Source organism: Agelaius tricolor, unplaced genomic scaffold (assembly GCF_023055355.1).
Source record: "Agelaius tricolor isolate 1412-34295 unplaced genomic scaffold, bAgeTri1.0.p SCAF_30, whole genome shotgun sequence".
NCBI lineage: Eukaryota > Metazoa > Chordata > Aves > Passeriformes > Icteridae > Agelaius > Agelaius tricolor.
Genome location: NW_027269290.1, coordinates 6,944,262 through 6,965,919, shown reverse-complemented (window position 1 = coordinate 6,965,919; position 21,658 = coordinate 6,944,262). Strand labels below are relative to the sequence as shown.

Below are 21,658 nucleotides of genomic sequence, written 5' to 3'. Positions count from 1 at the left end.
TGCTGCTCAGCACCCAAAACCTGCCAACTGGATCAAAACCCAAGTAAGTGTGGAAGTCTCCTCTTAAATTAAATTAGTTTTTGCACTGGTTTAACTAAACTGGCTCAGATCCCGTGGGAGGGAGGCATCAACCTCCGTTTATGGAGGAGAGGAGGAAGCACAGAGGCTGCTGCTGTCTGTGGGCTGGGTGGGGCTGGCAGGAGAATGATGATGCTGAGGAGGGTCCATCCATCCTCAGGGACATTACCAGACTTTGGGATTTCTTGGCCCTTCTGCCAGCAGTGGTGCACCTTTGCTGGGCAGGAGTTTCTCTCGTGCAGGTGTTGCTCTTGTGCAGGATTTCTCTCGTGCAGGCGTTTCTCTTGTGCAGGATTTCTCTCGTGCAGGTGTTTCTCTCGTGCAGTGTTTTGTACAGGGCAGAGTGGAGCTGGTGGTCGGTTGTGCAGGGATGGGAAAGCACTAAAAAGGGTTGGAAGCCTGTCCTTTCCCTGCTTGGTTGGTCTCTTTGTTTTCCAAGTCCCAGCTGTGCTACCAGGAGATAAAATGATGCTTAAAGGCTCCCCTGGTTCTTCCCCTTGCCCTGCCACTGGGCAGAACCCACATTTCTCTTGCCCAAGTGCTGTTTTGCTGCACAAGGTTGTGGTACAAGAAGCAAAACAGCCTCTGCTGAGATTTGCTTCCCCATAAACCATGCAGATAGTTGCCAATCAAAGAAATCTTGGAATTATTTATCTGCTCCTCCTTGAGCTGGGCAGAGAAGGGGAAAAGCACTGTGCTCCAGCCACCAAGTGACTGGAATGTGAGCAGTGCCAGGCTGGCTCTGGCAGCTGGCTGCAGGCAGGGCACTGCCACCAAGTGTTTTATCACTGTCCAACTTGAAAGCAATACTTTTGGGCTCTGTCCAAGCAGAAAAGAGCAGAGCTCTGCTGTTACAGATTTCTTGACTCCATCCCCAGGTCTGTGTCTGAGCCCTCAGAGTGAGACTGTGGAGGAGACCATGAGACCTTCCCAGCGTTTGTTGCTGCTGGGTCCTTTCCCAGTATCTGAGTTTTCTCAGGATTTTGGGCACCATTTTGCCATGCCCAGTGCTGCAGAGCTGTACAGATGGGAGGACACCCTGCCCTGGCCCTGACAGGTCCAGGCTGGCACTGCCACATCCCCCATCCCTTGGGCACCAGCAGTGACAGGACTGGGGAGCAGGGTTTGCTCTCATACTGGTTTGCTCTCACATTGCAGCCTGGATTACCCAGAGTAAAAGAGCCTTTAATATGGGCTGGTTTCCACTCCTTTTGCTTCATCTGGCCAGGTTCACCCTTTGTGACAAGGCTGAGGTCAAGGGCCTGGCTCCCGGGCGCCAGTGCCTTCGGGGGATGCATAAATAAGGAGGTTGTGTCTTAATAGTTCTAAAAGTAAATGAGCAGTGGGGTGTTTGCAGTCCTCTCACTGAGTGAGAGGTCCAGCCCTCCCCAGCAATGTCCCCTCAGCCGCTCCAAACTTCCACCCGGCCCGTGGCCTTAGCAATAAATAAATAAAAATCAGTTTTCTGGCGAACAAGCGGCGCTCTGATCTCCTATTCATTTATTTGCAGGCCTCATTAATATAACATCAGCGCAACAAACAGCTGAAGGGGGGGCAGTGTCAGGCTGAATAATGGAGTTGCTCTGCTGAGATAACAATTAGGCTCTGAATGTGCCATCAGCTGAGGCAGAGACAAGGAGGGATCATGCCGGGATGACAATGCTCATGTGCTGCCTCCCCGCTGGGCTCATCAGCCGGGATCCAGGGCTCGGAGCAGCGGCAAAAAAGCACAAAGAGGATGGAGGTGGATGGGTTTGGGGAGGGGGCAGGGGCTGTGCCGCTGATTGGGGTCTCTGTGCAGCCCAGCAGATGCCAAGGGCTCGCTGTGCAGGGCTGCGAGTTCCCTGCAGCTCCGCAGGGAAAGCCCCAGCAGCTCCAGCCCCAGCTCCTCTCTGACTTCTTCTGCAGGCAGAATGTTGCTTCATGTCAGAAATGCTGAAAGACTCGAGCAGCAAGACATGACACTGAGAACATTTATCCTCATTGCTGGAGCTGTGTCTCCTGCAGGCTGAAAGGGGAAGGTTCTGGCACTGGGCTGGGGCTCCTGGATCCAGGGGAACCCTTGGATCCCAACCTGGGGGATCCCTTGGGGTCCAACCTTGGGGATCCCTTGGATCCCAGCCTGGGGGATCCCTTGGGTGCCAGCCATGGGGGTCCCTTGGATCCCAACCTGGGGGATCCCTTGGACTCCATCCTTGGGGATCCCTTGGATCCCAACCTGGGGGATCCCTTGGGGTCCAACCTTGGGGATCCCTTCAATCCCAACCTCAGGGATCCCTTAGATCCCAACCTGGGGGATCCCTTGCATCCCAACCTTGGGGGTTCCTTGGATCCCAACCTTGGGGATCCCTTGGATCCCAACCTGCAGGTCCCTTGGGTTCCAGCCATGGGGGTCCCTTGGGTTCCAGCCTTGGGGGTCCCCACCTTGGTTTCAGGTAAAAAGCAGCAATAAGAGAAGTGCTCTGGAGCACCTGCAGCCCTTCCCTGGCCAAGGGCAGGGTGTGAGGGTGACTGAGCTGCTGCCACCCCCTCATCCCTGTACCCAGCCCATTTCAGGGCTAACACAGGGCTGCACACCTGATCCTGCCCAGCCTTATTGCAGGGTTGGGATTTGTCTCTGCAGTGGGGAGAGGTGACCTGCTCAGGATAATTCTGCCTCCCACACCCCGCTCAGATCTCAGTGACTTTCAAGCTGCTTCAGTTTAGCAAACAACCTGAAAAAACTTCCAGCAGAGGTGCAGATTCCTAAACAGCAAATGTCCAATTCCTGGAATGGCCTTGCTTTTTCTCAGCTGTCCTTTGCAGCTCCTTTTCATCCTCCACAGAGTTCTAAGTGAAAAGCCAGTCTGGTGAAGTGATTTTCTTGAAATTGGGGAATATTTCTTGCTAATCCTGTCTGTCTCAGATCAGAAATCTGGACTGGCAGCCCTGCAGCTCCCAGCTGGGATTAAGGCAGACCAGGGCTGGCTGTGCTGGAGGTGCCCCACGCTCACCCCAATGAGAAGCTCAGGATGCTGCTCGGAGGGTGCCCAGCTCTGGGTGCACCGGGACCTTTAAGACTTATCTTCTTTCTGCGATTTTGACTGAATCTCTCCAGCTGTAATTAATTGAATGCATCTGTTCTAACCCTGGGGCTGCTTTATGGCACAGTTACTTCAAAACTGTTCAATTAGTGGCCACTAAAATCTAGGTCGAGTGGAGCTCCATATTGGGGATTTTCCAGGTCAGGACATTTGTAAAATACAGCATCAGCTGGGCTTTGTTCGGGGAGGCCTCTCAGCCCTGCTGCTTCTGCTCAGCTCAGGAAATGGCAAGCAGTGACTTCTTTTTTTTTGAGCAGTGATGAGACAACGAGACAGCAGAGTAAGTGCCCCAGTAAATGCATTTTAACATCATCCAGAGCTGCAAAGGACAGTTGTAACTGTCAGCCAAGTTCAGGTGATTCCCCAGCAGTGATGTAAACACCACCAGGCCTCCAGGACTCGGTGTAACACAATCCAGCTTGGTTTTGCAGTGGGTTTATGAGCACGTCGAGCTTCCCGGAGCTAAATGGTACAAGACAGGCCATGGTGTGAGTTACAGGGAACAGCAGCACAACAGGCACTGCGTGGTGAATAAATTAAAAACCTGCAGCAGGCGGGGAGGGGAGAGCGAGGTGGGAATTAAAGGAGGAAGGAGGGGGTGGCTTGGTGGGGGCGTGGAGCTGGAACAACCTCAGCCAAAAATGGGACAGAGAGCCCAGGGAAGTGCAGGAGTTCACCCTGGCAGTGTTCAAAAACCAAGTGGACGTGGGGATGGTGGGATTCCTTCTTGAAGACCTTGGGTGTCTTTTTGGAGATGCTTTGGGGAACTGGGAAGCACAGAAGTGATGGGGACAGGGGTGTCCCATGAGGGCTGCTGTGGGGCAGGTCACTGGGATGGGGGCACTGGTGTTTGGCCACGTTCCTCCCTCCTGAGGAGGTGGAAAAAGCCACCCATCCATCTGGAAACAGCGAGGAAAAGGTTCTGAAGAGCTCAAGCTTTTTGCCAGAGACAAGGGTGGAACAAAGAAGCATAAACAAGATTTATCCATTAAATTAATTAAATTGCATTATTATGGATTGTGTTTATTTATTAATAACTGCAGCACAGGGAAGATTAGAAACTCACCCAAGAGCAACAACAGAGCGGTGGCAGATTCAGGATAACTGTCTGAGAGTCCTGGGTCCAAATTTTGTGACCATGCATTATTGAAATTTATACTCCTAATTGAAGAGGAGATTGTCCTTAGTGCAAGTCCAGGGAAGCAGGGATGATTATGGCTGAGGCAGGCTATAAACAGGCAGCTTGAAAGCACACACCTCAGCCTTTAACGTTTTTAAGTCATTTGAGGTGCCAAGTCACTAATAAAATGTGACATTAACATTCAGAGAACAGCCAAGGCAGAAGGCAAAGTTCTCCAATCACCAGGCTGCTTCTGGAAGGTGACTTAGCCTGTTCTGGATGGAGACAGGAGCCAGGTGTGTCCTTCTGCAAGGATTTCTGGGAATAGCACTGCCCACTCCTCTTGGCCAGCTCAGGGACCTTGGAGTCCTCTCTTGGAGTAGGGCTTGGGTGGATTTCAGCATCCTTGGGCTCCTCCAGGACACCCAGAAGAGCCATGAGGGGTGGCCCTGGCTGGTCTGGCAGCAGCAGGAGAGGTTCCAAACCAGGGATGGGGCTGAAGAAGGGGCGTGGTGGGGATGTCACTGTCACTGAGATATTTCATGAAAATCCTTTCGCTAGGCTTTTACTCCTGAGAAGCCTCAGAAAAGCAATGGAAACAATAATGATCTGATTGCTTGGAATGTGGTTTGGAGGCTGCTCACCAACAGGTGCAGCTTTGATTTGTTCCTTGTGAATTGTTTTTATTTAATGACCAATCCCAGTCCAGCTGTGTCAGACTCTCTGGTCAGTCACAAGATTTCATTATTCATTCCTTTCTAGCCTTCTGATGAAATCCTTTCTCTCTATTACTTTTAGTACAGGTTTAATATATCATTGTGATATTATTGATACGATATGAGATATGATACGATATGATATATGATATGATATAATATAATATAATATAATATAATATAATATAATATAATATAATATCAGCCTTCTGAAACATGGAGTCAAGATTCTCACCTCGTCCTGGGGACCCTCAAACACCACCCCATGTCCTCACCTTGTCCTGTCTCCCTGCAGATCCTGACGGTGTCGGGGCCCCCGGAAGGAGGGACCAGGGTGACCATCCGTGGGGTGAACCTGGGCCTGGACTTCTCGGAGATCGCGCAGGGCGTGCAGGTGGCCGGGGTGCAGTGCACGCCCCTGCCCGAGCACTACGTGGTGGCCGAGCAGTGAGTGTCCCCTCCCCTGTCCCCTCCCCTGTCCCCTCACCTGTCCCCTCACCTGTCCCCGGGGCTGGGCACCCCCAGAGCTCCTCCCTTGATGCTGGTTGGGGGCTGTTTACAGACATGAACGGGACGGGGCTGCTGTGGAACTGCCTCGAGCTGTTTGATTTTCCAGCATCAGTCTCATTATGTGATTATGACAACGGGAAGATGCCAGCAGCTCACGTTCTAGGGAGCAGACTAGGAACTTAATGTTACAACTCACTTTATAAGCTTCTTGACCAATCACACAAAGCAAAAGCACATTGACAGTAGTTCTATCCAACCACTTAAAAGCACAGGTACCTTTGGTTAAACAATGCTTGCTTATTTCGAATACAATACCTGCTTGTAAGCCTTAAAACACAACGCACAGAGCTCCATTATTAAGCTTTAACTTCCTTAATACCTCACTAGATAAATTTTTCTGTAGCTTAGAGAGCTATTCAGACAAGTGTTAATACACAGACCATTGTTCTGTTTGCTTTTGCTTTTCTACAGTTTAAATCATTTCTCTGCTGACCAATCTCATGGCTGCTGCATGGCTCTGCTCACAGTTCTGCTGTCTCTGAGGCCTGCATCTTGCAGCTTTCCCCAAACCCTCTGATTTTGTAGATTCCCACACTCCCTGACCTCCAGCCAACGCTCAGGAGGCCAAAACCTCGCCAGGAAGGACTGTGGAGCATGGGAAGGGATCCCCGCACATCCCCGCACATCCCCACACTCTGGACTCTCTCTGCAGGGGTTAAGCAGCGCTTTAAGCTTGCATTAAATGTTCTGTTTCCTTGCACACCGCGGTTCCTGCTTGGCTAAGCACCTTTGCTGATGAGCACCTTGCTGCTGCTGCTGCTGCTGCCTCCCCATCCCACTTGGAATTCCGCCGGCGCCAAGGCTGCAGCTGCCATTTGTTAGGCGGGCGAGGCGCTGACAGCCCCGCGCTCCGAGCGGGCTCCCCTGCAGTCAATCCATTTGTTTCACTGAGAAAAATGTCAGCCCGAAATTAGAGAGCAGGCCTGGGACAGGGGACAGGCAAAGGAACCCCTCGGCATGGCAGCCGCTCGGGGCTGGGCTGGGCTGGGGGAGCCGCGGTGCTCAGGGGGTGTCTGGGGACATCTGTGCTGCGTGGGACAGGAGAAAGAGGTGATGTCTCCTCTTGGGTTGTGTCACCTCCTGCTGGGACCAGGGTGGTGGCCTGGGCAGTAGGACTGTGAGTGTGGAGCTGGCCAAGGTCCCATGGGTGGTCCCAGGAGCACAGATCTGCCCCAGCTTCATCCTCTGCTGGGAAATTCATTTTCCTCTGCTGGGAAACCCATTCGGTGGCTCCCACTCAGACCCCAGCAGGCCCAGGACCCATCACCAGCAGCATGTGGTGGAGTTGGCTGGGTTTTGTCCATTCCTGGCGTTTCTTTGCCCATCTGTAAGGCAGGAGGGGCATTGCTGACCCCTCTGGAGCAGCGAGGGGCAGTGCAGATGGAATTTGGGATCATGGGGTGAAGGGTGCCTGGGCCTGCTTCAGGGATGGCACCAATACCCCATCACTGCAAGCAGTTGGGGCTGTTCTGCTGAGCAGTACTTTGCTATATTTTATTTTTCAAATAAAGGATGGAAGATTATGAAATTATCCCCCTTTGATGGTATGAAACCCTGATTTTATAATCATGACTCTAATTACGGCTCTTGAGCTTTCAAAGTTTGTTAACATCATTAAAACATTTACCCTGGGCAGATAACAGCAAGCGTTAGCATGAGAGCTGCCTTTTAAAGATGAATACAGATAAAAGGACCCTCTTAAGGGTTCTGTGGGCAGACTGAATTCCAGGACTGTAATGACTCTGCCATATGCTCCAGCCCCGCAATCTATCAGCCAGCAATTAGGTTAATGTTGGTGAAAGGGCCACTTAGCCCGGCAATCAGCACCCTACAGCTCCGCCGAATGCATCATTTTGTAACAAGGTGCCTGCTGGGGATTTGGCTCTGAGCAGGGCTCGGGACCAGGTGTGCCCGGTCACTGGTGCCCTGTCCCACACCCATCCCTGCCCGGGCTGGGCTGCAGCTGCTGGAGTTGAGTGTTTGGTGTTTCCTTGGGCAGAGAGAACCTCCCCTCTCCTCTCCTGCCCTTGGGGTGCCAGGAACCACCCCCAGGCTTTGTTTGCCCCGAGCTCAGAGTGGGCTCCTCTGCCCGCTGCCAGTCTGCAGGAGGAGGAGGAGGAGGAGGTGAAGGAATAACAGGCAGAGAGGTGCAGGGGCAATGTCTGCTTGAAAGGCAGAGCGAGGAGCACGTGGCAGAGGAAGGCTGGGAGCTGAGAGGCTTCAATCCCTGCTCTCCAAAGGCAGTCTCTCCAGGCAGCCCCTTTTGATGTGCAGCAACGAGGACGTGCACGTTCCAGCTCTTTACCAGCATGTGTGTATTTCATCAGGCCCTCCTGGCATCACCTGTGCACAGCAGCTTCTTTTTTTCCTTCAGTCTTCGTGGTTTATTTTATTTTTTATTTGCAGTGAATTAACTGCTGCTGAAGGCAGCTCAAACACTGCCTCCCCAAACTGGGGCCTTTTCTGTCTTCGTGTGTGATGGGCAGAGGAGGGAGAGCTCCCTTCTCCTTCAGCCTCAGCAGGCAGAGGCTGCTCTGGCTCTTCTCTGCTCCCACTCCCAGGGTCAGATCCCCCAGAGATGGAGCTGCACCTCCTGCCTCAGGCAGGTCACCCCTGCCTTCAGCTTTTCCTCCCTGAGGCCAATCCCCCTCTCAGATTCCCACTCTGGGGCAGGTTCCTCCCACCCTCAGCTTCCCAGAGCCTGCAGGGATGCTCTCGAATTGATCCTCCCAGCATTGCTGTGGCAGCAAGCAGCATGCAGGTCCATCTGGAGAGCCCTGCCAGCTGATGCCCCTCTGAAAACCTCCCCCAGACCTGCTGGCATGCCTGGCATCCACTTGATCCCATCCCCAGCTGGTGTCACACATCCCCTGTGCCCTGAGAGCTGGGGGTTGTTCATCCTCAGTGAGCAGCCACGGTCAGCCCCAGCAGCTCTCCCTGGCCCTGCAGCTTTGCCCTGGGCTTTTGGGGTTGTTCATCATCATCAGTTGTGGTGAACCCCAGCTGCTCTCCCTGGCCCTGCAGCTTTGCCCTGGGCTTTTGGGGTTGTTCATCATCATCAGTTGTGGTGAACCCCAGCTGCTCTCCCTGGCTCTGCAGCTTTGCCAGCCTCAGGATGTGCCCACGGGGCTGAGCTGCATCACACCAGGAGCACAGGGACCAGCTCTGTGACCAGCACCAGTGTGTTTGTGGCAGCCAGCCCTGTCCCCCAGCAGGAGCTGCTCTCCAGGGCTGTCTCGATCATCCCCCAGCAGGTTTCTCCAGTTGTGATTAACTGGGAGTCTGCAGTGTGAGCTGTTCCCTTAATGAACTCATCTGTTACTCTGAGGACTTCGCACTCACTTTGCTACTGGCTAATATATTGCCATTAGTGCTCTGCTTTGCTCTGGAGTTTACAGCTTGTAATAATTATGTCTAATTTTGATTTTTTTTCCTTTAAATTACTACACAGGGTAAAAATAGACTCAGTAATTAACTCCTTCCAAAGAGGCAGATATCAAAGTTAAAGAGGGGGGGGGAGGAGAGAAAGGAGAAATAATGGCAGCGTGGAGCTGAGCAGGGCACTGCTGGCACCTCCTGCCAAAGCTCCACTGAGGCATTTGTGCTTCCAGGATCGTCTGTGAAATGGGGCAGGCGCTTCCAGGGATCAGCTCCGGCCCAGTGCTCCTGTGCATCGGAGAGTGCAAGCCCGAGTTCACGGCCAAGTCAGCGCAGCACTATGTGTTCGTGGTGAGTCCCTGCTGGGGACAGCACGTGTGTGCCCAGCACTGAGCCTGGCACACACAGGGGCTCCAGCTCCAGAGGAATTGCGGGGGTTTTTCTGGGGCTTTCCCCACTGGTGTTGCTCAGTTTTTGGTGCCCAAGTTCACGGCCAAGTCAGCGCAGCACTATCTCTTCATGGTGAGTGTCCTGCAGGGGACAGCACTTGTGTCCCGTGGAGCTGAGCCTGGCACACAGAGGGGCTTCAGCTCCCGAGGACAGTCCTGGAATTGCTGTTTTTTTTCTGGGGCTTTCCCCTGGTGTTGCTCAGTTTTTGGTGGCTCTCTCAACAAGCACACCTTGCAGGATTGAGAGCTCACTCTGGACTAACCAGGGCTCCCACAGTGTTCGTATCCAGCTTTGTACCCCCAGAGCAGTGATAATGGAATCACAGATTGGTTTGGGTTGGAAGGGATCCTCAAAGGCCCTGTCCCACCCCTGCCATGGGCAGGACACCTTCCACTACCCCGGGCTGCTCCAGGGATGTCCTGCCCTGTCAGAGCCCCCCCAGCAGCTCCCTGGCTGCAGCAGGGGCCCTGAGCTGTCCTTTCCTCCCTGCAGACTCCAGCTGTGAGTTTCCTGAGCCCCAGCCGTGGCCCGGAGTCGGGAGGGACCATGGTGACCATCTCTGGCCACCACCTGGGCGCTGGCAGCCGCGTCTCCGTGCTCCTGGGGAACCAGACCTGCGAATTCCTCCAGTAAGAGACAGCCCAGGCTCCTGCAGCACCCCCTGCTCCCATCCCAGTACGGATCTGCTGGAGCTGAACGTGCAAAAATCCATCTGGGAGCCCCTAAGGCTGCCTCCTTTATTGCATGAAAACATCTTCTCTTTTATTGTGATGGAGGCTTGCATGGCAAGGGAGGGATTCATCGGTGTCAGTGCTGTTCATTATTTCATTTTAATGCTGTTCCAGTGGTAACTGCTCTGAAAATCACAGTGAAACACCACTGGGATGGAAATATGCTTATGTTGGTCACCTGCCCCCCAACCTGGCTGCTCTGAAGAAAATGGAGCATTTATATGAAATCTCTCCTTTCTCTTTACACAGACCTGCATTGCTTTTATTGTAGCCACTGCTGCAGGTGCCTCAAACTCCTAAAAATGGTCTGGGATCCTCAGGGCAGAGCAAGGCAAGGGTCTGCTCACACCTCCTGCTGAGGAACTTGCACAGCCATCAATCTCTGCTGGGATTTCCATGGCAAATTTGCTTTTTCCCCAGCAGTGTAAACACAGAGTTGACATTTGCAGGGTTTAATGGGTTTTCCTGGGGCTTAGTTAAAAAAGAGATGTTTGGTTTACATCTGTGTGTACCAGTACACAGCCCTGCCCACCCTGCTGGGGCGGGCACAGCCTGGGTGGCAGCCTGGCATCCAAAGGGATTCTGCCTCAGATCCTCACCCAGGCTGCCCAGGAGGAGCTGAGGAAGCTCCTGGGAGAGCAGAGATCCCTGGAGGTGAATTTCTCATCCAAAAGCCCGAGAGGTTCTTGCGTGTGGGAGCTGTGGGTGCTCAGGTGTGGGAGCACATTGGGTTATCAGCAGGGCTTGCTCTGGATCCATGCCAGGATGGTGCCCAGGGCATTCCAGAACCTTCCAGCGCAGCTCAGCCCTCCGGGTGTTAGGCAGTGTAACTGATCCATCAATATTTCCTCCACATCCCAAACAAAGGTGCCAAATTGCTGCCTCAGATGGGGACGGGGAACAGCAGAGGTGTGGGGGCAGCCCTGGAATATCATCCTGGAATATCATCCCTTAAATAAACACCTGATCTTTGTTCAGGCAACCTGCAGCTGCTGAGCTGCAGAACCTGGAGGGGTTTTGGATTCCCTGGGAGTTCTGATGGCAGCAGGACAGGAACCTCAGCCAGGGCTGAGTGCCCCATCCTCACTGGGGCCATGCCTGGGACTGCTCTGAGGCAATGAACTCCAATTGTACTCCAGGGCGTGGGGGAGCCTGACGAGATGAAGCAGCTCCTAATGAGATTCCCTCTAATTACAGCTTCCCCCATTCTCCCCTCTCGGATCGGAGGAGTGGGCAGATTCACCATGACGACACAATAATAGCACAGAGAGCTAATTAGCTGATCACAGGGAGCTGGGAGCTGCTCTGCCAGCAGCCCTGCATCACTCCTAGCCCGTGCCAGAGCTGGGCAGGCACGGGTGGGCAGCAGCAGGGCAGGAGCCCTGAACAGAATCACCCCGGAGAATCCAGATCCTCACGTGAGGAAGCCTTTGTGGCTAACATTAAACAAGGTGGATGTGATAAAACCAAGTGGGGATAGGAAAAGGAGCAGCAGCAGGGCAGGAAGGGATGGATGTGTTATTGCATCAGCAGAAATGGCCAGTGCAGTTGGTTTGGGGTGTTTCAGGGGATGTTTGAGGTGTTTCAGGGGATGTTTCAGGGGGATGTTTGAGGTGTTTCAGGGGATGTTTGAGGTGTTTCAGGGGATGTTTCAGGGGGATGTTTGAGGTGTTTCAGGGGGATGTTTGAGGTGTTTCAGGGGGCTGTTTCTGTCCCCTCAGGTGAGAGGGTGGAAGGGCCGAGGTGTGAGCTGGGAACACTGTGGTGCCTGCTGTTCCATGTCCTCCTGAATGCCCATTAGAGAGGGCAGGGGTGTGTAAGGACCCCGAGAAGGGAGCACACCTTGTCCCCCTGGCTCAGAGCTCTGCTGGGAACAGAGCAGGGACTGTACCTGAGCCTCGGCCACCCAGGCACCTCCACAGGCCCTGAGGATGGTGAGGGTGGTGAAGGTCGCCCATTCAGGTTTTGATTTAAGCACCAGACTGGCGGTGAGGTGCTGCAGACCTGCCTGCCCTCTCCCCTGGGGGAACCCAAAACTGAAGGAGCCACAGAAAACAGAAAGGAGCCACAGTACTGACTTTCCAGTGAGCTGGGGTAGGTCTGGGCACCAAGGACAGCCAGAGGTGGCCGTGCAGGACGTGCCAGAGATGTGCCTCCAGCGCTTTTTGTAGGATCAGTGCCCGTGGAGCCGGGTGGTTCCTCCCAGCTCTGTCCTGGATGCTCAGATGCCATTCCCCTTGCCCATCCCTCCGCCCACCGGCGCCTTTGTGCTCTGGCAGTGCCTCACTGTGTGGCTGCCTGCACCTTCTCTGGGGCCCTGGTGGCAGCAGATGGTCTGTTGTGTCCAGCCAGGCAGCACCGAGCCGAGGTCACCCCGCTCTGGGGGGAGACAAAGCCGAGGCAGCTCTGCCACTGCCACGGCCCTTCCCAGGCAGGGGCTGCTCATTGTGCCGCTCACAAGAGCCTCGTGTGTGCGCTGGGCTGGGGAGGGGAAGAATTTGGCTTTTCACTGAGCTCATGCATCCCATTGAAAAGGCAGCCATCTGTTTTCACACGCCCAGCAGACGGCAGCGGATTCAGGGGGATGTGGGAGCTGCGGCTTGGCACAAAGAGGGGTTCCAGGGGGGCTGCACTGCTCCCACCACGGGCAGAGCTCCCCACCTTTCCTTCCATGCCAAACCCTCCTGCCCATCTCAGCAGCTTCCCAGGTGCCAGTGTGGGGCTGGCTGTAGGCTCAGCCCTTTATGGGCTGCCCCAGGACAGGAGCAAGGCTGTTTGCTGCCCCTACACCACTGTGAAAAGTGCATATTATATGGCTCTATGCAGATATTTACCATATGTATTTTGTTGTATTGATTAGCAGTGCTGTATTAACATTTTAATGCTGTGATAAATGCAGTTTTGTAGTTAAAAAGGTAACTTTTGTAGTTAAAAGAGGAACTATGTAAGTGGGATATATTTTTAAGAAAGGAATGAGGTACCAGATAGCAGCCACAGGACTTTTCACAGCCACCACCCCATTAACAGTGCCCGTTTCCCTCCTGTGCAGGCGATCCATGAATGAGATTGTTTGTGTGTCAGCGCCCTCAGCCCACGGCCTGGGGGCTGTTCAGGTCTCTGTCAGCGTGGACAGGGCTCAGCTGGAGAGAACTTTGCTGTTTGAGTACATCGATGACCCCAGGGTGCAGCACATCGAGCCCGAGTGGAGCATCGCCAGGTAAAACAGCACCTCCCTGGCTCTCGCCTGCCCTGGGGCTCCTCAGCACACACCCAGGCCAAAAAAGGGGCTGTTTGGGAATGCACATCCCTCCCAGCAGCCTGAACAGGCCAGGGCTGGGCATTTCTGGGGTTTGCATTCAGCACAGCTCAGACCTGGGGTTACAGGAGGTTGTGTCCAGCCAGGCAGCCACAGCAGACCCTGCACCAGGAGTCTGGGGGCTCAACCAAAGCCCAGACCGCCCCCTCTGCTGCAGAAGGGCACAACTGCTCCTTAGAGGCTCCTTCTTGTGGTCCTGGAGCACCACAAAGCCAGCAGCCACCTAGAAAGGAAAGAGCTGGTGCTGATCAAAAGGGAATGTCAGGGGCAGGATGGCTGCAGCTGTCACACCACAGGGCCCTGCTGAAAGCCCTGGGCTGCACCCATCCTCTCAAGCCTAACCCTACTGGCCCCTGGGGCCCAGCCCAGCCCTGATCAGCCTCTCCTGCCTTCCCACAGCGGCCACACTCCCCTGACCGTCACCGGCTCCAACCTGGACGTGATCCAGGAGCCGCGGATCCGCGTCAAGCACAACGGCAAGGAGTTCATCAACGTGAGTAGGGGCTGGGAGCATCGCCCTGCATGGGGCACTGCTGCAGCTGGGAGCATCCCCCTGCACCCTGCATGGGGCACTGCTGCAGCTGGGCAGGGAGCATCCCCCTGCACCCTGCATGGGGCACTGCTGCCTCCTGCACCCCTGCATGGGGCACTGCTGCCTGCCTGGGCAGGTCTGGCACAGCAAAAGCTGCTCTGGGGGTATTTCCCGCACTCCCCCAAGCTGGGGGCACTGGGAAGAGGGAATTTGACACACAGAATGTGAGATTGCCTCCTTCCCTTATCTGTGTTCTTTCAGTCCATGAGTGAGAAGCTGAGATGAACCCCCAGCTAAATGGGGACTAAGTGAGGTTCTTGTATGTGCTACAAGTCAGAATTGAACCTCCAGGACTTCAGAAATTATTCTGGCCAAGTAAAGCTGAAATATATTGTTTCTATGCAGTGATCTCTGTGACTGAGTCTGTATTCTCATGGAAAGGGCAAATCACTGAGAGGTCTTTTCCTATTCCTTTTCTCCCCCTCAAGACCTTTTTCATCTGAGCTCTTTTTAAAAAGACATCTAATTTTGTTGCTAGCACTTGCAGTTACAGTGCTACAAAAATAATTCTGAAGACACAAAATGGAGTGAAATTAAATCTTTCAGTTATGGAGAGAGGCCAAATGGTTGGGCTCTTGCTGCTTTACAAGGCAAGAGCCCCATAAATCAGTGATTTCCCTGCTTTGAGGGCTGCAGGAGCTGTGGGTGTCCTCAGCCCAGCAGGAGATGACCTTCATGTTCCCTCCTGCCCACCAGTGTCACATGCTCCGTTCCCTCCCCTCGATGGCATTTGGGAATGGCCTCTAATCACCCATTTGCAGCAGGGAACTGGTATTCCCTATGGGTCTGCTTCAGAGCTGGAGAGGAGGAAAGTGGAAAGAAATGGGAAAAAAAATAAAGAAAAATGAGTAAGAGCTGCTGTGAGAGCTTTTAGCTCCACTGAAACACGGCTCATTTTGGGCTCACCCTCCATCTCTACCCAGTGCCTTCATGTGGCTGGAGGAGAAGCAAATTACCCCAAATCATGGCAGTAATGCCTCATGGAATCAGCAAGGTTGGAAAAGACCTCTGAGACCACGGAGCATCAGGACTGCATTAAACATTCCCAGCTAAGCATGAACCCATGTGGGCTTCCCATCCACCAGAGCATCAGGGTCCGGCTCAGGGCAGGGTGTTCCTTGCTGAAAACACCCCCTTCCCCAGGCGTGCAGGGTGGTGCTCAGGGCAGGGTGTTCCTTGCTGAAAACACAGCATTCCCCAGGTGTGCAGGGTGGTGCTCAGGGCAGGGTGTTCCTTGCTGAAAACACAGCATTCCCCAGGTGTGCAGGGTGGTGCTCAGGGCAGTGTTCCTTGCTGAAAACACAGCATTCCCCAGGCGTGCAGGGTGGTGCTCTGGGCAGAGTGTTCCTTGCTGAAATCCCCATTCCCCAGGCGTGCAGGGTGGTGCTCTGGGCAGAGTGTTCCTTGCTGAAATCCCCATTCCTCAGGTGTGCAGGGTGGTGCTCAGGGCAGTGTTCCTTGCTGAAATCCCCATTCCCCAGGCGTGCAAGGTGCTGAATGCCATGGCCAGCTCAGAGCAGAGTGTTCCCTGCCATGTCCCCTTCCCCAGGTGTGCAGGGTGGTGCTCAGGGCAGTGTTCCCTGCTGTGTCCCCATTCCCCAGGTGTGCAAGGTGCTGAACTCCACGGCCCTGGCCTGCCTGGCTCCCCCGCTGACGGCCGAGTACCGCCCGGGGCTGGACGCCGTGGAGCGCCCGGACGAGTTCGGCTTCATCTTCAACAACGTCCAGTCCCTGCTGCTCTACAACGACACCAAGTTCATCTACTACCCCGACCCCACCTTCGAAATGCTGAGCTCCACCGGGGTGCTGGAGCAGAAGCCGGGCTCCCCCATCATCCTGAAGGTAGGGAGAGCCTGGCTCGGCCTCGGGGAGCCCCAAAACCCCCGGGAGGGAGGGGGGTTCTTTCTTCTGCGGAGTTTGGGGTGCCCTAAACAGAGCCCCGCTGTTTGCACGGGCTGGCAGCTGGAGGAATGTGCTGCATCTCTGCCGGTGTTGTGTCCCCGTGTCCCCAGGGCAGGAACCTGTGCCCGCCCGCCCCGGGAGGAGCCAAGCTCAACTACACGGTGCTGATCGGGGAGACGCCCTGCGCCGTCACCGTGTCCGAGACGCAGCTGCTGTGCGAGCCCCCCACCCTCACCGGGCAGCACAGAGTGATGGTGAGAGACGGCACGTCCTGTCAGCATCCCCTTCTCCCCTCCTCCCCACCCTTCATCCTCCTTCTCCAGCATCCCCTTCCCCTCTCCTCTCCACCCTTCATCCTCCTTCTCCAGCTCCCTGACTCTCGGATCCACAATCCCCAGCAGGATTTTCCATTTTATGGGTGTCTGATTGGAAATTTAAAATATTGATGTGGATTAGCATGGAGAGACTTTGTCCTTCCCTCAGAGTCACTCCCTTCTAGAAGGAAAAATGCCCCTCAGAGCCTTCTAGAAGGAACAAATCTTCCTGGCAGTGCCTTTGGCACTGGGTGCCATCCTTCCTGTGGATGAAGTTGAGAGCATTCCCAGTGTTCTCCCTCCTGGAGGGGTTAATCAGCCACAGAGGCAAACCTGAGCTGCCAAGTGGATGGAAAGGTTTTGCCTTTTCCCGAAGCAGGAGCCAGGAACATCTGAACCCTGGAGTGGTTGGATCAACCCCCTCATCCAGGACAGCCCTCAGTGCCTCCCTCTGCTCAGGGTTTGGGCATTGCTGCTTCCTCTGCTGCTCCTGCAGACCAAGCCCCAGCTGCTGAACTGCCTGAGCAGAGCCCAAATGAGATTGTAATTGTGATTTATTTCCCTTGAAGTTCAGCATCCAAAACATATTCAGATTATCACAGTGTGACTCCCAGCAGCTTGACCTGGCTGAGAGCTGCTCACATCTGCGGCCAGGGCACATCCAAGAAAAGCCTGTCCTGATGTCATCTCCAGCCTGTTTGCTCCACAGCTCTCAGGTGGGGGTTTCTGCTCCCTTCTCTGCTCTGCCCTTGCAGTCACTCTGGTTTCTTGTCAGTGGAATGATCAGGGGCTTGTTAACGTCCACGCTTTACGAAAAGGAGTTGAAAGCTTATAAAATGAAAGTCAAATGGAGCCATCAGATAATAAGAACAAAGCCCAGATAGTGAAGGGCTGGCACATTTATCATCCCTTGAAGCCTCCCCGTGCTCTCACAAGCAGCCCCCTCTGTGTTTGAAGGCAACTGGGGTTTTCTGCCCCTGAGCAGAGGTGGCTCAGTGCTCCCCAGGGGTCTGCAGGGCCCTGTGGTGGGCAGGGCGGGTTCTGGCACAGGGCCATGCCCTGAGCTGCCTTCAGCTGTGCTGTGCCCCGCAGGTGCGTGTTGGGGGGGTCACCTTCTCCCCTGGCTCGGTGAGCATCGTCTCTGACAGCCTGCTGACCCTGCCCGCCATCGTCAGCATCGCGGCCGGCGGCTCCCTGCTCCTCATCATCGTCATCATCGTCCTCATCGCCTACAAGCGCAAGTCCCGCGAGAACGACCTCACCCTCAAGAGGCTGCAGATGCAGATGGACAACCTGGAGTCCCGAGTGGCCCTGGAGTGCAAGGAGGGTCAGTGCTGCTGGGGCTGGGGGGCCCTGGGGGCTGCAGCTCCATGGGTGGGGTCCCAGCTCTCCCAGTGCCCCGGGGAGTGCAGCGGGGAGCTGGAGGGGAGTTTGTGGGTGCTCCTTGGGGTTTTTGTGGGGTTTTTTGTGGGGTTTTTGTGAGTTTTTTGGTGAGTTTTTTGTGGGGTTTTTGTGGGATTTTTGGGGGTTCCCATGCCTGCCCCACTGCGGGAGGGTGGCAGCCCGCAGCGTGTGAGCAGCAGACACGGCTCTGATGTGCAGAGAATGGGATTAGAGCTTGATCCTGCTTAGGCATCCTGCCTAAATTTCGGGTGTTATTTGGAGTATGCAGAGCTGCTGCTTGAGAGCTTCCACATGGGCGAGTCCTGTCCCTTGCAAGGAGGCAGCTGAGCCCTCCTCACCCCGCAGGTGAAGGTGGATTTTGGGGGGTGCTGCTGTTGTTTCTTGCTCCTCCCACCCAGGAAGGGGCTTAATCAAAGTAAAATAAATAACTGCACATTTCATAGTGGAGAGAGAGAGAGTTGCATTGGATTTGTTCAGCCGATTTAAAGGGTAGCCTTGAAAGCACAGGGCAAAAATTGAGATGTATTCAGAAGGCACAGATTCATCTTGGCACAGCCCAGCTGGGGTACAGAGGCTTCCCTGAGCCAGCGTGTCACACTTTGGAGAGGGAACAGGAGGAGACACATCCAGCTGTACAACACGGTGTTAGGAGAGGAAAATAAATCCCTTCCTGACCCCTGCAGCAGCTCAGATTTGATCTGCATCAGATTTGATTATCTTGCCAACTGTTGATAGAGGAGGAAAACAAGAAGAAAGGAAAATAGGGGAGGCAGCAAGTTATGAAAACACATCCTTGTTTCTCTGCGCAGCCTTAAAAGGTGTTTTAGGTGTGTGTGCACAGGTGTGAACTGCATACAAATTACCCACAGCTTTGTTCTCCGTCTCTGCTCTGAGTACAGCCTGCTCTCCCACCCTGGGCTGCTGAGATGGAGCCTCCAGGGGTGCTGAGCTTGTTGGGGCCGGTCTTGTTGGCATCGTGGGGATTGGACATGGGTTGCATTCGGTTATCTCAGGGGTCTTTTCTGACCTGAACCTTTCCTTGATCTGCCCCTCCTGCCGTGCCCACGGAGAGGGCAGCCAGCCCTGCCCAGAGCGCCCTGGAGCTGAGCTCTGCCCCTTTCTCTCCCTGAGCAGCCTTTGCAGAGCTGCAGACGGACATCAACGAGCTGACCAGCGACCTGGACCGCTCGGGGATCCCCTACCTGGACTACCGCACCTACGCCATGCGCGTGCTGTTCCCGGGCATCGAGGACCACCCGGTGCTGAGGGAGCTGGAGGTAACCCCCGCCCTGGCCCGGCTCCCCAGGCTCCCCCGAGCCCGCAGGGACGGCAGCAGGAAGCCCTGCAGCGCCCTGAGGGCTCCACACCCCACAGGTGTGATCCAGCTTCGGGGGATGCTCCAGCTCCCCTTTTCTTTCTTACTCCCCTATGGGCTTCTGCATGCGCTTAACTAGACAGGGGAACATGACTAAGAGTATAAAAACAATTATTACAATCTAAAAAATTCCCCTGACAAAAGATGCAACCCATCCTGTGAACAGTCATTGGATGCCCTGGGGTCAGCAGGGTTCATTGTAACTCCCAGCCTGGAGTTTTATCTCCTCCCACATTGCCAGATTCCTTTCAGCTTCTCCTCCCTGGTGTTGGTTTATTTTTATTTTATGGGGGTTTACATCGCTCTAGGGCAGCGGCAGAGCAGGGCAGAGCAGTCGTGGTGTGTTTTAAATGCTCCAAAGTCCCCTGGTGAGGCAGGGGATGGGTGAGAGCCTGGAGCATCCTGCCCGGAGCATCCTGCTGCTGTTCCCTCGCGTGTCCACAGGAGGGCAAGGAGAATGCCCAGGCATCCCAGCCTCCGAGCAAGCGCTTCCATCTCCCTGGATTTCCCACCAGGATGTGTAAAAATACACAAAAAGCTTTCGCTGGGAATACAGAGGAGTTGGGAAGGCACAGGGCTCCATCAGTGCACCTGGCAGACGGGCCCTGCTCACCAGAAATAGGATGGGGTTCATAAACATCACCTCACACCTGGGATGGGGCTGTCATGCCCACCCTGGGATGGAGCTGCCATCCTCCCCGTGGGATGTGCTCAGCTTTTCAGGCACTGGGATCCTGCCCCAGTAAATCCTGAAATCCTGAAATCCTCCACACAGACCAGGGCTGGATGTAGGAGGGAGGAGTCCTGCTTGCTTTAGGGCTGGATTCCTTTAACCAGGAAGGCTTTACCTACAATTAAAGCATTAATTTGGGTTTCTTTCCTCAGCCACCAGCACCCAGCAGTTGCTGTGGTGTTTCTAAAACAGGAGCAGCCTCTCCCAGCCCATTCCTGCTCCGAGTTCTCCAGCTCCATGCATTATGTTTGCTGTTGGAGTTGCCAAAGAAGCTGACACTCCAGCAAACAAATATGAATGCTTTTTTTTTTTTTTTTTACTCATGAAAAACAGAATTGCAGAAGTGATAAATGTGTTGCCAATTACACAGTTGCTTAATTATGTAACGTTAGTAAAACCAATACATAACTCTCCAAGATGGTTTGGTAAAGAGTTGCTTCGTGCAGTTCATCATTTTCACTTGTAATGAATTACTTGAATCCGCAACTGGCTGAAAGCCTCAATTAATTTTTTACACTTGGCCCATAATAAAGCAATAGTCTAAATTAGTATTTAATTTACTTACAAGAGTGTCACTTTTTGTGCAGAACAAGCAGAACTGGGTGTCATTTCTGGGGCCTTGAGGCTCCAGGCTGCTGCTTTATGGTGTGGACAGGGTGCAGCTCCCAGCCAGGGCTCAGGGCAGCTGAGCAGGGGGAGGTTTGCTCAAAATGCACCAGAAACCACATCCAGGGATGCTGAGATCCTGAGGGTGCAGCCAGGGTTAAACCATCCTGATACCCCCAATGTGAGAAGGGCATAGAACTGCAGGAGCATCTCCAGAGGAGGCCAGGAAGCTCCTCAGGAGGCTGGAACAGGTTGGGAGGGTTGGGAATGTTCAGTCTGGAGAAAATAAAGTTGTGTGGAGACCTCCCAGCACCTTCCAGGGTCTGAAGGGGTGACAAGAGAGCTGGAGCTGGGACTGTTCATAGGAACTGCAGGGACAGGACCAGGGAGAATGGATTCAGACTGCCAGAGGGCAGAGTTAATGGGATCTTGGGAAGAAATTATTCCCTGTGAGGGTGGGGAGGCCCTGGCACAGAGAGGCTGTGGCTGCCCCTGGATCCCTGGAAGTGACTGAGGCCAGGCTGGAGCACCCTGGGGCAGTGGAAGGTGTCCCTACCATGGCAGAGGGTGGGATGAGTAGATTTTTATGTCCCTTCCCACCCAAACCATTCCCTGCTCCTGAGATGCTGGCAGGGCCACCCTGGTGCTGGCAGCGCTGCCCCGCTGTCCCTTGTCCCTCCATGCCACAGCTGACGGCCACCATCTCCTCCTGCAGGTGCAGGGGAACGGGCAGCAGAGCGTGGAGAAGGCCCTGAAGCTCTTTGCCCAGCTGATCAACAACAAGGTGTTCCTGCTGACCTTCATCCGCACGCTGGAGCTGCAGCGCAGCTTCTCCATGCGCGACCGCGGCAACGTGGCCTCGCTGATCATGACGGGGCTGCAGGGCAAGCTGGAGTACGCCACCGACGTCCTCAAGCAGCTGCTCTCCGACCTCATCGAGAAGAACCTGGAGAACAAGAACCACCCCAAGCTGCTCCTGCGCAGGTGAGGCCGGGCACGGGCAGGGGATGGGTCCTGAGGGCGCCTGGTGGGGCTTTCAGGAGGGGTTCCTGCATGGAAAGGGCTGGGAGGGGCTGCCCAGGGAGGTGGTGCAGCCGCTGCAGGGTCTGGTCTTGTTGACAACGTGGGGATTGGACACAGGTTGGATTTGATGATCTCATGGGTCTTTTCCGACCTGAATAATTCCAGGATTCTGTGATCTGAGGGCTCTGGAGGGTGTTGGAAGGGAATTGCTGCTCTCCATCCATTTCCTCACCTGTCTCCAGGACGGGGGCTTAGCCCCACTCTGGG

General features: G+C 54.5%; 1 protein-coding gene across 2 annotated transcripts in view; it reads left to right on the top strand.

Moving 5' to 3' along the window:
- PLXNA2 (plexin A2) overlaps positions 1-21,658 on the top strand; it is a 143,596-nt gene that overhangs the window by 100,435 nt on the left and 21,503 nt on the right. For both annotated transcript variants that reach the window (XM_071450326.1, XM_071450325.1), the window contains exons 13-22: positions 5,293-5,444; positions 9,179-9,296; positions 9,888-10,024; positions 13,176-13,343; positions 13,842-13,935; positions 15,637-15,876; positions 16,047-16,190; positions 17,343-17,577; positions 18,789-18,931; positions 21,084-21,352. In XM_071450326.1, coding sequence (XP_071306427.1) covers positions 5,293-5,444; positions 9,179-9,296; positions 9,888-10,024; positions 13,176-13,343; positions 13,842-13,935; positions 15,637-15,876; positions 16,047-16,190; positions 17,343-17,577; positions 18,789-18,931; positions 21,084-21,352 — 1,700 coding nt within the window. The remainder of the gene's footprint in view (positions 1-5,292; positions 5,445-9,178; positions 9,297-9,887; positions 10,025-13,175; positions 13,344-13,841; positions 13,936-15,636; positions 15,877-16,046; positions 16,191-17,342; positions 17,578-18,788; positions 18,932-21,083; positions 21,353-21,658) is intronic.